Raw genomic sequence first — 14,463 nt, forward strand, 5'->3', positions numbered from 1 at the left:
TTGATGCTTTATGATACATTATTATTTCGAATTACTTATTTACTATGCATGATGATGTTGGCATGTGTTGATGCCTTATGTTATATAGTTTTTCAGCTAAATTACTTATTATGTACAATGATGTTGGAGATGATTCAAGTTCGTTTCTGTATCTTGATTTTGTTTATAATATATTGCACTTTATCATATTTATATCATGATTTAACCCAGTGGCCAATGATGCCTACTGAGTACCCTTTGATTTGGTATTCATACTACACTTCTGTACTTTTTTTATGCAGATTCGACTACTAACTGTCGTCGTTGATCTTTGATCATGTTGTGTTGATTGTCCGAAGATAGAGTGAGCTCTTAGAGTCGAAGTCACCTATTTTCTCCTATCTTTTGATATTTAGTCTGTTGTTATCGAGACAGATATTGTTGACTATTCTAAATCTTTGAGTTGTATTACTATTAGATGCTCTTGTACTAACTCTACCACGTCATGAGATGGTATCTTGTATTGACTGTCTTCATCAATTTAAATTGTTTTTTCTTGTTTATAAGTTGTGTTATTAATTTCCGCCTACGTTGGACATTTTTCAACAAATTAACCCATTATATTTAGCTTCAGGCTACGATTTGACTTACCTACTTGTGAAATTTAGTAGGTGTCATCATGACTCGTAAATTTCATTGTAACACTTTTTTATAATATTTTAATTTCAACTTTTCATTTTACATGTTTAAGATAGTAAAATTACAAAAATATTTATTATATCTAATATAATTTTAGTTTAGGACCACAAAATTTTAGTTCATTTTTTCGAAACCAAGTAATATCTTTTAAAATATTACAACTTGCCCTCCAAAACTTTTTTTCCATATCAAAATTATTATATTATATTATTATTTTTAAATAAATCAAATCCAAATGAACCAAATCTAGTTGCACATGACACGTCGGCAGGTGATGTTAACTTTATAAACTGACAGTCAGTTAACTCTATCTTTCCCCTTTCCATCAAACACAAAAATTTTCTCCACTCTTCTCCATTATTCTCTCTCCTTCACACTCTCTTTTACAGTTTCACATAAACAAAAAAAAGAAAAAAAATATTTAAAAAATTCAAAAATGTCACTGCGTCGTTCGTTTCTTTCTTCAAGAAGAATCATAACTAAATCATTTACATTTTCCAAATCATTCAAGGAATTCAAGCTTCCAGAAACTTCTATAAACGATGACGTGGACAAAAACGGCGCCGCTGAATTCGATTCCGGCGCCGAAGAGGGAGGTGATGAGACGTCTTCGTGGTCGAATATGTTACCGGAGTTGTTAGGAGAGATTATAAAGCGAGTGGAAGCTAGCGAGGAGAGTTGGCCGCTTCGTCAAAACGTCGTCGCTTGTGGATGTGTTTGCAAGAGATGGAGACAAGTTACTGAAGATGTTGTTGAGTCAGCTCTTCAGAATGGAAAAATTACCTTCCCTTCTTGCCTTAAACAGGTGAAAATTGCTATTTTTTTCAATTTTTTTGTTCAATTTGGTAATTTTGTGATTTTCATTAATTGGAGGTTCAAAGAGTATAAATTTAGTTAATTTGAGCCTTATTGGAGGAATAGAAGAAAACACTAGGTGATTTCTTTCCATGTTCCCTAGCCTTTGGATAGAATTATCTGGTACCTGTTGTTCCGTGGAATTAAGAGGTGTAAATAACTAAAAGACAAAAGGAAATTCTCAATTTTTGTTGTTTTAAGAGGGAATTTAAAATAATTTTTTTGGTACTTTTTGTGATTTTTCATAAAGTGGAGGTTAAAAGGGCGTAATTTGAGGTCGTTTGAGCTTTATTCTTTGCTACTTTGTGAGGAATAGATGAAAACACTAGGTGATTTTGTCCCATATGTTATAGCCTTAGTTGACAGAATTTACAATGTATATGCTGCTGGTGGGAGGTGGCAGGTATCCCGTGGAACTAGTTGAGGTGTGGGAAAGATGGCCCGGACACTATGGTCATCAAAAGAAGAAAAATTGGTTCCGTAAATTTGTTATGTTTTTGTACTGTTCTCTTTGTTATATAAGCTTTATTGCAATGGTGTTTTGATTAGTGAAACACTGAAGAAATTTAAAGAAGGAAAATTCTGGAATTAGAAATTTTGGGTGGGAGTGAAAATGTGAAATAGGCCTGATTAGAGAGGAATAGAAATAGAGGATTCGTATAACTGTCTGCAGAAATGCAGGGTACGACTACGTACAATAGGCCTTTGTGGTTCGGCTATTCTTTGGACTCTGTGCATAGCGGGAGCTTAGTGCACCGGGATGCACTTTTTTACATAGCGGACTAAACCAAGGGTCAAGACATAGTTGATCGATTGTAGTTTTGTAGTCCAGTGAACTTGTGGTTTTTGAGCTGGAAATACAATGAGCAGTTCTTTATGAGCCTTCTTAATTCGGATTGTCCCTGTTGGATATGTGTTAGTCTAGACCAATTTCTTCCATTCTCAATTTGATCAACTCTTGCAACACAATTTTCTGTATGTGCAAAATGGGTACCACTAATTGTTCCAATAGAAGAAGCAACCCCACGCCATGGAATAAAAAAAGGAAATATTTTTACTGATCTTTTTGAATCCTGGGTTGGTTTTAGTGATAATTTCAGCTGCAATAAATATCGTAGCTTGATTATCTGTATAAAATGTAGGTAATTAGGAGCTTAGTATACTTCATTCTTGTTGTTATATCTTTAATAATATAATAATGTCTTTAATGCGGTTGTAAATGATGCCTTCCGTTTTCCAATTTTCTACTGCAGCCTGGGCCTCGAGACTCTCCTATTCAATGTTTCATCAAACGTGACAAGAGGAACTCAACTTTTTACCTATATCTTGCTCTTTCACCCTGTGAGTTCTTACTTTGACAAATATTATTTTCAGGAACTTAGCCTTGGGAAATTGGCTGCTACCTGCAGTAATTAATGTTTGACTTTATGAAAAATGCTGGTTGGGACTGTAGTTTAGGTGGTTACTTAGCAACTTATTAATCATACTCTTTGAATTACTTTTGAATCTTTCCTGGTCAACTGACTTGGTCTGTTTTTTTTGTTTAGACTTTATATCGTCGTTGACTATTCAACTTTTCATATATTGACTTATCAATGGAAGTCTTAATAGTCTATTGTCTACATGTTGTCACCTATTTTTATCGTGCTCTCAGCTTTATTTCGTCAAGATTTGGTATCTTTCATAATCTTTCTTTTTTTGATAAAAATATTTGTCGTAATCAGTTTTAATCTCTTAAATATTTTAATTTTATACTACTAATTAACAGCACTAGGAAATTGCAATGTACTTTTTTATAGAGTCAACAGACACATGCACTGTTTTCATGATCTTTCTTAATAAGCACGACTTTAAAAATTACCATGATTATTTATTTTAATTAAACATGTTATTAGGGCTCCTTGTAATAAAAGACAGTTGTATTCTATTTTTCACTGCTATTTTATGGAAGTTATCATCTTGAAGGATGGTTTGAGTCTGACGCTTCATTTAATAATACCAGTCAAAGTATATTACTCTTATTTGTTAGAGATTTCCCGACTTGAATTGATTTATTGTTATTTATATTTGGCAGCATTAATGGACCAGGGGAAATTTCTCTTAGCAGCCCGGAGATACAGAAACGGCGCTCACATTGAATATGTAATATCTCTTGACGCAGATGACTTGTCACAGAGAAGTAAGGCCTATGTTGGGAAGTTAAGGTAAAAACTTGTTGACCCCTTAAAATGAACTGCGTGGAAAGCATTCTTTTTGGTAATATGTGGTTATCTTTGTTGGGCTAACTGGAGTCTGAAGGACTAAAGTAGATTTGTATGGAAAAAGTCATAATGATCAGAAATATCAAAATTCTCGCCAACATGTCATATATGTAGCTTGATGACAAGATGTTGATGTAGAAAAATATACAATGACATGGCTAGAACTCGGTGTAGTGCAGTTGAAGGCTTATAGTACTAGTTATATTGTTTCTCTGAGATAGACATAACCTAAATTCGAAGAAAAGATGCCCAGGATATGTAAAACATATTTGTTGTGGTATAGAGTAACATGTACATACTTATTATGACCCACTCATATGATGTCAAATGTTAAAGAAAATCTAGATGCCCAACGAGATTCTGTAGTGTCTGACATTTCTTTCTTCTTGGTGCGTCTGTTGTTAGATAAGGAGCTTGTTTTTCTGTGAGATATTCTGGGGGTCACAGGTTAGAACCCAAGTTCTTAGGCTTCTTTTTAAAAGGTCTAGTGATTTGGTATGTTGCTATTGAGCAGAAGGGGTTGAGCAAGCTGCTTAGTGGTCAAAAGTGCTAAAATGAAGAGGGTGTGTCAAGACTTAGTAGTTGTGATGAAGATGTTACTAGAATAGGTGGTGATTGGGAGTGTTTGGTGCCAGCGATAGAATGGAATCAGAGAAGAAAGTTTAGCAACATTATCCAACAAGAAGATATGGCAAGATAAGACCAGTAGGTAGCGGGTAGGTTTTCGAAAATTGAAAAATGACGAAGTTTATATAGATCAAGGCAGAAACATGATACAGACTTAAAATGTTATTTTGTCGTTTGTTATGAGGGGCAAAGTTAACTATTTTGTAGCAAGAAAGGTCCGTCTACCTTGCAATCTTCTAACATGATTGCTGGTGAGTTCAAATACTTTGTGATAGCCTAAAGACTACCAAAAACACGAAATTAAGCACTAGAAGGCAAAAATCAGCAAGCACACAAAAGGAAAAACAACACACATTGAAGAAAAGAGATGAAGAAGAGATGCATAAAGTAAAGATAGTAGAGAGACCCTCACTTCCACCAATGAATGGCACTAGAAGGTGTATCAAACCTTCAAACATGCATCACCAATGTAAGATCAAACCACTCTCTTAGGTGACCCAAAGGACTCACACTTCCTCAAGCACACCTTTCTTGCCCAATATCCAATACAAGTGAAATCCTCTTTCAATTGCATTCAATATTCAATTTCGGTTTTCCTCTCTCAAGGAGAAGAGGAAGGCTACAATCTATCACTAAGATTACAATCTAAAAAGTCACTCAATTCATTATGTCAAAACTAAGGAAAATAAGAGCTAAGGTGTCTATTTATACTATTACAAGATAATGACTCAAATGCCCTTAATGAAGGGCTTTAGGAAAGGCGCCCATGGAGTGTCATTTTAATGTGTAAAAAGTCCATCATGCCCTTAATGAGAGGTGCCTATGGAGTGTAAGATCCCTCCTCCTTTCTTCACTTGAACAAGGCTTCAAAAAAAGGCTCCAAAAGGTCTTCAATCCGCAACTTGAACCTTTGATAATACCTTGTACCTTTTTTTGTGCTCTTCATGCTTGTATCACATTGGTAACGGGTGCTTCACTTACATACATAGCATATATAATACTAGTATGTGATGAGATAGATTATGGTAGTTTCATTAATAGCAGCAATTCATTTGCTTTTTCATAGGTCACTGTTGAGTATAATATGTGATTTAGCTATTCAATAAGAACCATAAAGTGTATGTAGCTTCATTAACTTCTTTTTTTCTTTCTAAAAGTGACATTCCAAAGAGTCTTTATGGTTCATATCTTAGATCATCTGCATGCCTTTTTGATGTCCCTCACGTGGTGTCTTGATTAATATTTTGCAAGGAGCAAGAAATGATTCTGGCATAGTGAAATGCAACTCCTTAAAAGATAAAAATTTTGGCTATATGTCTAAGCTATAACTTGTATAGAAATCCTTCTAATTTCTTATGTCTTGTAACTTCTATTTCCAGAGTGAACTGAATTATTTTTAGGCTGGCACTGATAGCATCCCTAGTGGAACTTTGTCAGATTTTTTTTTTCTTTAAAAAGATCAACTAACATGGTGTAATTTCTTCCTCTCTCTTTTTCAAGTATTACAACGTCAAGATATCCAAGTCTTGAGCTTAAAATTGTTTGGCATCTAGAAGTTTACCCATCTCCGTTGCCATGCGACGGAGAACACTATAGTTCTCCATGTTTTGTAATGAATTAATTTCCTTGGTTATATGCAATTGTACTGCTTCTAATCATGCAAACAGGTTCAACTTCAATCTGTATGTTCTTGGCTAGTTAGTTTTCCATGAAACTGTTACTTGAATAGAAGGTTGCCACAAACAATATCTGTTCATTCCTATTACGGATTGCCATTAAGGAATCTGTTCAATCACGGGTACAAAAATTGATGATGTTGGAAGTACGCAACTGTATCCCCCTTGAAATGTGTGCTGTGTACTTTTCATTTAGCAGCCCAGATAAAGTTCTTAAAGATAGCCCCATTAATGTTGTTTCTTTGTTGTTAAGGTTTCTGCCCTTGAGAGGAGTTTAGAAAATTGAACGCTTTAGTTGGAGCTTATTTTTGTTCACTACTCTCCTTTTCTAACTAGATTTTCCGTTGTCTTGTGTTCAGTATCGTTATTGGAGAAACAAACATTTAAATACATCAATAGGAAACATAATACGCTAAAAGCATGCCGTGTCACCTATCTCTTGCAAAAGCTTGAATATTCCTTTTAACTTTGTATATCCCACCCTAATACCGGTCTTTCCCTTCTCGGAATAAGGGGAGAAGAAAAGATGTGTTCTTTTCTTCATTCTTGTTTGTTCCTTCGTGTTCTGACCCTGCCATTGAATCTAACTGACAGATCAGACTTTCTTGGAACTAATTTTACCATATATGATAGTCAACCCCCACACAATGGGGCAAGGCCATCAAGCAGCCGGTCTTTGCGACGGTTTGCAAGTAAGCAGATTAGTCCCCAATTACCAGCTGGTAATTTTGAAGTGGGACATGTTTCCTATAAGTTGAACCTGTTGAAGTCAAGAGGACCAAGAAGGATGATATGTTCACTCAAGTGCCCCTGTCCTGGAGAAGCTGTTATGGACAAATCTCAGAATGCTCCAAAGAAGAAGCAGCCTGGTTCCGCAGAAACCAACTCCACAGTTCTTAAAAATAAAGCTCCACGGTGGCATGAGCATTTGCAATGTTGGTGTTTAAATTTCCATGGCAGGGTCACCGTTGCATCTGTGAAAAACTTTCAGCTAGTTGCAACGATGGACCAAAGCCAGCCTGGTGGAAAAGGTGATGAGGATACCGTTATCCTCCAATTTGGGAAAGTAGGAGATGACATTTTTACAATGGACTACAGGAAGCCTTTGTCTGCCTTCCAAGCGTTTGCAATATGCTTGACCAGTTTTGGTACAAAATTGGCCTGTGAATAGATTCTTCTTAAAACTGTTGCTAATATGCTTCTTAGTTTGCTTTTTTCTTTTTTTACTTTGGGTGCAAAGTGACACTTTTTGTTTAATCTAGTGTTCTCTGCTTATGCTATATTTTTATAATTTAGTCATGTAGTGGATGTGGAATCAAGTGTAATCTAACCTTTATGGGAATCTCAACATCATGTAACAAAAGTTTCGATCAATGGTGTTCTCCTCTCTACTACTCGGACCAATTTCCTCGAAACGTGCTCTGCTCATATTTATAATGGTTTCTACGTTTCATTCTAATTTGTAATGATCGAAAAGGAACGGAAACTTGAGAAGCAAATTACTCCCCGGTGGCTAATTTTACATGTCAATTATGTGAAGCAAGATGATACTTACAAACTTATTTATACCCACCATTAATCTCTAGGGCCGTTTGATATGTGGACTAAATGAGGTGGGATATCCTACCTTATCACGCATACCATACAAGCTGAAACACTTGTCATTCAGGTTTTGCAGATTTTTTATCTGCTAGTAGTTTTAGGTAGGGCGTCAACAAAAGTCGCAAGGAAAGTATGGAAAATCAAAGACAATGAAAGACATCAAAACAGGAACATTGCCATATGCAAATTATTTCTTTACAGAAGAGGTAGCATTTCCATTAGTATAAAATTGCAGCATCAAATTATATTCCACAGTGCAAAGGGATATACCTTTGCATATTCCCATATGCCAATTATGTCTCCCATTATATCTCAAAGTAACGAAGACTGATCTGAAGAATGACAGGAACATCATACCACATAGAACTGGGAACCTTCTCTAAAGCAAACAGGTAGCACAAGACAACATCCCTTGCTTAAGCATAAACGCCTTATTTTTCCACAGAAGTAACACCCATAGCCAAGAAATCCACAACCATCAATCCATACACAGGCATAAGTACCACAGTGGTTATAGAACGAGGGCTAACAGAAAAAGATATCCATGTACATGACCACAGTTAGGACTGGAACATAGATTCGAGAAGCCAAAAGGCTCTTCATTTTTTTCCTCTAAGTTTCGCACCAAGAGCTCTCTCCAGTTTAGATATGATCTGTTGATTTGGAATTGCCTTTCCAGACTCGTACTCCTGAATGATTTGAGGCTTCTCATTTATCAGCTGCAAACAACAAGGAATATCAGAACAATTTTCACACAGATTATGAAAATCAGACATCTGGTGGCTGGTACTGTCAATCTGTTCATTAACCCCCTTCTACTTTCTTTTTAAGTTTTTGGGGGCCGGTTGGGGAAGAGCGAGATAGGAAAGTGGTATACCTGAGCAAGTTGAGCCTGAGTCAGCTTCTTGTCTTGTCGAGCTTGCATGATGGCTTTCTTCAGTTCAGTTGGTACCTTTTGATCTGACAACAAGGTCAAAAATGAAACATTACCAGCGGATATTATCATAGGAAAGGATAAGTTGGTTCTGGTACAAAATGTTATTATTTTCTAAGGATGAGAACACATACATAAAGAGTAGAAACAGAGACAGAAGTCAAAACATCTCAAACAACAAAATCAGAAGATTTTATCAGAGTGAGAACGAGCACAGATAAAAGAGGAGAGATCACATAAATAAAGCTATTAACAGCTACTTCCAGAACGAGACATCACATTCATAAGAATTGTGGATGTTGAATAAAACATTTTCCAATAGAAATGAATATAGCAGCCTATGTAACATGTTTCAGAATAAAGCAGAATAGATGCAGAAAAAAGTTCAAGGATGATTTTCATTTGATGGGTCGATGTGTTCCCCAAAATTTTGGGCATTACTTATTGTCAAATTCACAAAACTTAGAAGGCATCCTTCTTGTCTAACTAATTGGGAGGTCAAGGAAATTACAAAATTTTGCAAAATGTAAACACGGTCATGGATGAAAGTATGCTTCTGGAACATCAAAAATAGTTAGCATAGTGCCAGCAAAATAATGTAGAGGAGAATAAAGGGAACACCAAAGACGACAAAGAACAATTGGAAGCAGGCATGACTTCAACTACAAGAACAAAACATACTCTAAATATGTGGTATTCTAATAGAAACATTTAGTAATTAAGTTGAAAGGTGTCGCTTTAACTTACGAGCCAAATTCTCAGTATCTTCATCAAGTTTCCTGGTGTTCAAGGTTGCACTGCTGGATGCAGCCTTGTTTGTGCCAGCAGCAGCTGCACCAGACCATAGATATTGTAAGCACACATTAGCCCTCAAAATAAAGAATACACAGCTTTACCAATAGGAGAAACAGGCAACATACAAATTGAAAAAAGGAATGGAAATCTGGATAATTCAACTCACAAACCAGCTGACGGAGGTAAGCCCAAAAGAGAATATTCTATAGAGTTTATTATATCGTCATACAAGTACCTCATACTTGTAGAAGTTTACACGCTAAAATCAAAGAATATATACTAAAGTAACTGCAAAGTACTGGAGAACGTCTATAAAAAATGCCGAACATTAGATATGTGCCATCAAACATCTCATCTCCACAAAATAGGGAATTCATTTCCATTCACACCTCACGGTTTCTAGTTTTCAGATTCAACCTTAGATTTCCAGTTTCATTGAGTATTGGAAGAAATTATAGGTTTCAAATGAGAGAAGGTATGCATGCAAAAAATGAGTATCCAATCGAATGGACCAATAGGGTACAACATATACAGAGGATTCATATATCTGGCACAGGTTGGAATTGAGGCGTAGTTGTAGTTCTATTTTATTTTCTCCCAGTTTATGTAGGGGAAACAGAGAGAAAAAGTCACACACACTTAGGTTTATACTTGTATTCAACTTCCCCAGATATGAATGTAGCCAGGAATATGGAAATTTGACCGCCACGTGAAGGATGATAATAAACATCAATTAACAGTTTAACACAAACTCAAGCAGAAACAGTCATTGTCAGAGAAATGAAGCAGAAATCCCACTAGCTGATTTCATGAAAAACAACAAGTTTAGTCATCAGATGCACCCCAGCACAGAGATAGTACACCATACCTAAAGGTCATAATTACCCAAAGCTATTCAATCAAACAATGATACATGCTTGGAGTAGCATATAATAGGCAGCAACAAACAACACCCAGTGTAATCCCACAAAGTGGGTCTGGGGAAGGCAAAGTATACGCAGACCTTACCCCTACCTTAGAGGTAGAGAAGTTTCCGATAAACCTTGGCTCCAAAAAATAAAGAGTACAAAGCGGTCCGGAAAAAGAAGTAAAGGAAGTACAATAAACAACAAATAATAACAAAAACAACAAATAGTAACAAAAATCCAACAGCAAAATACGACAGTCAAGATACAAGGAATCAACAGATAGTCACATAAATCGAAGGACAAGAAACTACAGGAGCAATACTCCTCCTAATATGAATGGACAGCCAGACAACACACAGCTACCTGCTACCCTTCTAACCTAATCCATGATCTCCACCCTCCTATGCACCTATAAACAGGTGACAAATAGTATGAAAATGAAAACACTAGCTGACAGACGTTGGCATATATATGTATATACACACACGCACGCGCCTTTCAAGGATAGCAAAAAGGAGCTGCGAACGGATAAGAAATATAGAAAATTTAGCCATCGCAACAAATAGTAACATGCCCGTGCAAGCACATATACATAGAGCCGAGCTAAAACTATTCATCGAAATAATATTCAACAGATTATTTCAGCAAAATCGGATAAGCTCACAGAGAAATTATTAACAAGCGAGCGCGAATACACATATATAGGCAAGGAGAACGGCGAATAACAGAACAGCCAGCAGCAAAAATCGAGCTAAAAAATATCTATTAAAAAAAATTAATACAAACGTTATTATCATAAAATTGATAATGTTTGATATATAAAAATGAAACAGTTGCCGAAAGCTAGCTCAGATACCATGATTATTAAAAAAATAATCAAAAAAAGCGAAATAGCGAGTAGGATTACGAACATTTTCTGATGGTTTCGATTTCAGCACCGGCACGACGAGCAGCGTTAACGGCTTTTTCATCCTTACGTGCGGCGGCAGTAGGCGGCTTCTTCCGAATCACCACCGGTTCCCAGTCTTGTGATATTCCACCACTCATATTTTTTGTTTCGCTTTGTTACTACGCTCTTCAACAAATATTCCATTCCGTCTATGCGCAAATAGCGTTTTATATAGAGGCTAGAGGGCTCACTTTAGGGCATGTTTGGTTGCGTCGTGTTGTTTCTATCTTTGTGGGTTGTGGTCTATCCGATATTCAAAATGGTCTTTCTGCCTTCGCGTTTGGTGTGAAATTTATCTTCAAATATCTATTTTTGAGGGTCGATTTATAACTCATGATTAAAGGCATTCTACCTAATATAACAGCAATATATTCAGTGAATTATCACAAATTGAATTTGAAAAAGGTGAAGTAGATGCGAACTTACCTTACTACTACCTCGTGAACATAGAGATATTGTTTTCAAGAGCCCTCGGAAGGCATTCTACCTAATAAGGTCGATAGTTCAAATCAAGCTCAAACAAAATGAAAGATGCTATCAATAAATAGAAGTACATCTTAGTCACTAGCATCACCAAAATATTCTGTCATAGTTAGAGCAGTCAACAACCGTCATACAAGCTTCCAACGGTTCATTCATTTGACACCAGCTGTCATACAAGCTTCCGACGGTTCATTCATTTGACACCAGCTGTCATACAAGCTTCCGACCTCATCTAACGGTTCATTCATCTAACTGTAAACTAGGTCATTTGATTTTGCAATATTTTCTTTATTATTAATCACTTCAGACTTTTTCATATTTTATGTCAAGTTTATTTCCTTTTCGATTATGTTCATGCACTCCGCCAAATCATCAAATATCATAGTTGTAACTTATTGTTTGTGATGAGCAACAGACGCAGTTTACAGCCATGTTCAAATTTTTCGACGAAAGATACTTGGTTCCCAGAAGAATAGAGCAGATTCCACCCCAAGACAATTGGACAAAGCAACTACTACTAACATTCTGCGTGATTTAGGGCATGAAGTTCTTGAAAGTTAAGTAGCGGTTACATCATAGTTGGCAGTAGTAGCTATTACATCATAGTTACTACTAGCTAGCTATTACATTTGAGTGAATGATTCCTAGAGGTTTCCAAGCTTTGCTAGACTATTGCAAACCAAGACACTTGACTTTTTTCCTACTATGGCGCGGTGCATTCAACAAAAACACTGGTTGATGAAGAGGAGAGTTGCCAAAACACGTGCCACCTTGTTCCCTTCATGGAAAACTATGCCGGATTGGAGGATTGCCCAGTTTCTTCACAAGGCACCTGCATTAAGCAATAATGTTAGAATAAAGCGGGGAGGGTTATTCACAAGAGATATTACTTCTGTCGCACCGGTTTCTATCTCAGAATCGGTGGTTTGTGAGTGCATGCAGTTTAGAGTCCTTCATGAAGGGCTTTGAGCTCTATGTGGGTGGGGTGTAGTGCAGCATTTTTCTAATAAAACCTCTAATCCAGTTGCTGTTAGTCTCTAAAGACACCGCCTATTCCTTGAACAGAAGTGGTTGGATTGTAAGCACCATCTACATTAAGTTTCAATCCATCAGCAGTGGGGGCAAACCATTAATATAAATGGTTGTCTAGTTGGCGGAGGTTGTGGAGTACATGAATTCTAAAAGTCTGGCTGTGATATGATTGGAAGGGATTTCCTTTGTGGAATTGTTGAAAACATTAGTGGTTTCCGTTGATCCAGATAAGCCAGAGGACAAAAGGTTAGTGAAGTCCCATTCTAATAGGGTAACGAGTTTTTCAAGTTCTGAAGCCTACAAGTATTGGTAGATGAGGGTATATGAATACTGAGAGAGTTCCAGAAATGCTTTGCCATGGTACATTCACTGAATAAGTGAATTAAAGTCTCCTCACCGTTGCTACATATGGGACAAGAGTTGTTGGTTGAAACATGTGATTGGACGAGAAGTACTATAAACATTAAACTTTCAATGAAATAGTGCATAAAACATATAAATTGGACGAGATAAAGTAATATAAACACTAAATTTTATAGGTCATGTATGTTGAAAATAATTGAGACTGCTGCTTTTCCTTACAAATAATAACAGTGCACATTTCATAGAGAAGGCAAGTAAATATTGGATAGCAACCTGGTAGGGGATATACATGGCACATTCTATGAAGCAGTAAAAGACACGAAGCTTTACCACGCAATCAGATGCACCTTTTGCATTCCCTTTTTGCGTTTCAAGAGTAAGATCGCTGAGACCTTCCAAGAGTCCATCAACACCAGCTTTCGTCACAGAATTCTCCTATAACAACAGATAAGCCAATCAAATGGTGTGAAATTCCATCTCTGAAATAATCCTAGCATAGAAGCAATATAGAGATATCCACAGGAAAGAAATTGAGAACGACATGAGCCCAAAAACTTACACTGGACAATCCCTGAAAAAAAAAACCAACCCAAAGTCTCTTTTAGTGTTTCCATAATCACACCGCTGACATCTTTCACAACTTTTATTAGCACTAGCGTCAAAGCGAATTATACAACAACAACAACAGACCCAGTATATTCCCACAAAATGAGGTCTAGGGAGGGTAAAATGTATGCAGTCCATACCACTACCTCCGAGGAAGTAGAGAGGATGTTTCCGATAGACCCTCGGCTCAAGATAGGAGAATAGTATACCAAGGTCGTAATGAGACATGAAACAGGCTGTATAGCATAACAGAAATAAGAGAGAAAAAAAATAAGAACACTAAGTCTCAGAGAACACTAAGAACACTCTCTCTCGACCCTCTCTCTCGCCCGACCCTCTCTCCCCCTCTCTCTCCCTCCAACGGCTCCCCCCCCCCCCCCCCTCTCTCTCTCGCCCGACCCTCTCTCCACCCCCAGCTTACCGGCCCCCGGTTCCCGGCGCCGTCGCTGACCCGATCCGGTCGCCGGCGCTGATCAGATCGCCGGCTACGACCTCCGGTCGCCGGTTCTCCCTCTCTCTCTCTCTACCCCCTCTCCATCCCAAGCGTACCGGCCCGGTCCCCGGCGCCGTCGCTGAACGTCGGAGCCGACCAGATCCGACCGCCGGCTCCGACCTCCGGTCGTCGCTTCCCGGCGCCGACCCGACTGGACCCCCGGTCGTCGCTCCCCGGCGCCGACCCGACACCCCCCCCCCC

General features: G+C 37.5%; 3 protein-coding genes across 6 annotated transcripts in view; 1 reads left to right on the plus strand and 2 right to left on the minus strand.

Moving 5' to 3' along the window:
• The first annotated feature begins 993 nt into the window (after window positions 1-993).
• LOC107878585 (tubby-like F-box protein 7) lies at window positions 994-7,488 on the plus strand. Its single transcript, XM_016725628.2, has 4 exons — window positions 994-1,483; window positions 2,787-2,874; window positions 3,608-3,737; window positions 6,692-7,488. Exons 1-4 carry the CDS (start codon window positions 1,115-1,117, stop codon window positions 7,266-7,268), a joined length of 1,164 nt encoding a protein of 387 aa, XP_016581114.1. The 5' UTR covers window positions 994-1,114; the 3' UTR covers window positions 7,269-7,488.
• Window positions 7,489-7,854: 366 nt separating this feature from the next.
• Window positions 7,855-11,556, minus strand: LOC107878586 (multiprotein-bridging factor 1a). The gene is made up of 4 exons (XM_016725629.2): window positions 11,248-11,556; window positions 9,381-9,464; window positions 8,577-8,659; window positions 7,855-8,418 (listed from the first exon to the last, which is right to left on the minus strand). Exons 1-4 carry the CDS (start codon window positions 11,381-11,383, stop codon window positions 8,299-8,301), a joined length of 423 nt encoding a protein of 140 aa, XP_016581115.1. The 5' UTR covers window positions 11,384-11,556; the 3' UTR covers window positions 7,855-8,298.
• Window positions 11,557-12,266: 710 nt separating this feature from the next.
• The window catches only part of LOC107878587, a 10,185-nt gene continuing 7,988 nt past the window's right edge, over window positions 12,267-14,463 (minus strand). For 2 of the 4 annotated variants that reach the window (XM_047415566.1, XM_016725631.2), the window contains 2 exons: window positions 13,511-13,598; window positions 12,267-12,600 (listed from right to left, as the gene is read on the minus strand). In XM_047415566.1, the coding sequence (XP_047271522.1) occupies window positions 12,590-12,600; window positions 13,511-13,598 (99 nt within the window). In that variant the 3' untranslated portion in view covers window positions 12,267-12,589. Of the gene's footprint in view, window positions 12,601-13,493; window positions 13,599-14,463 lie in introns of all 4 variants that reach the window. The other 2 variants (XM_047415565.1, XM_016725630.2) reach the window with 1 other exon arrangement.

This window comes from Capsicum annuum, chromosome 7, assembly GCF_002878395.1.
Source record: "Capsicum annuum cultivar UCD-10X-F1 chromosome 7, UCD10Xv1.1, whole genome shotgun sequence".
NCBI lineage: Eukaryota > Viridiplantae > Streptophyta > Magnoliopsida > Solanales > Solanaceae > Capsicum > Capsicum annuum.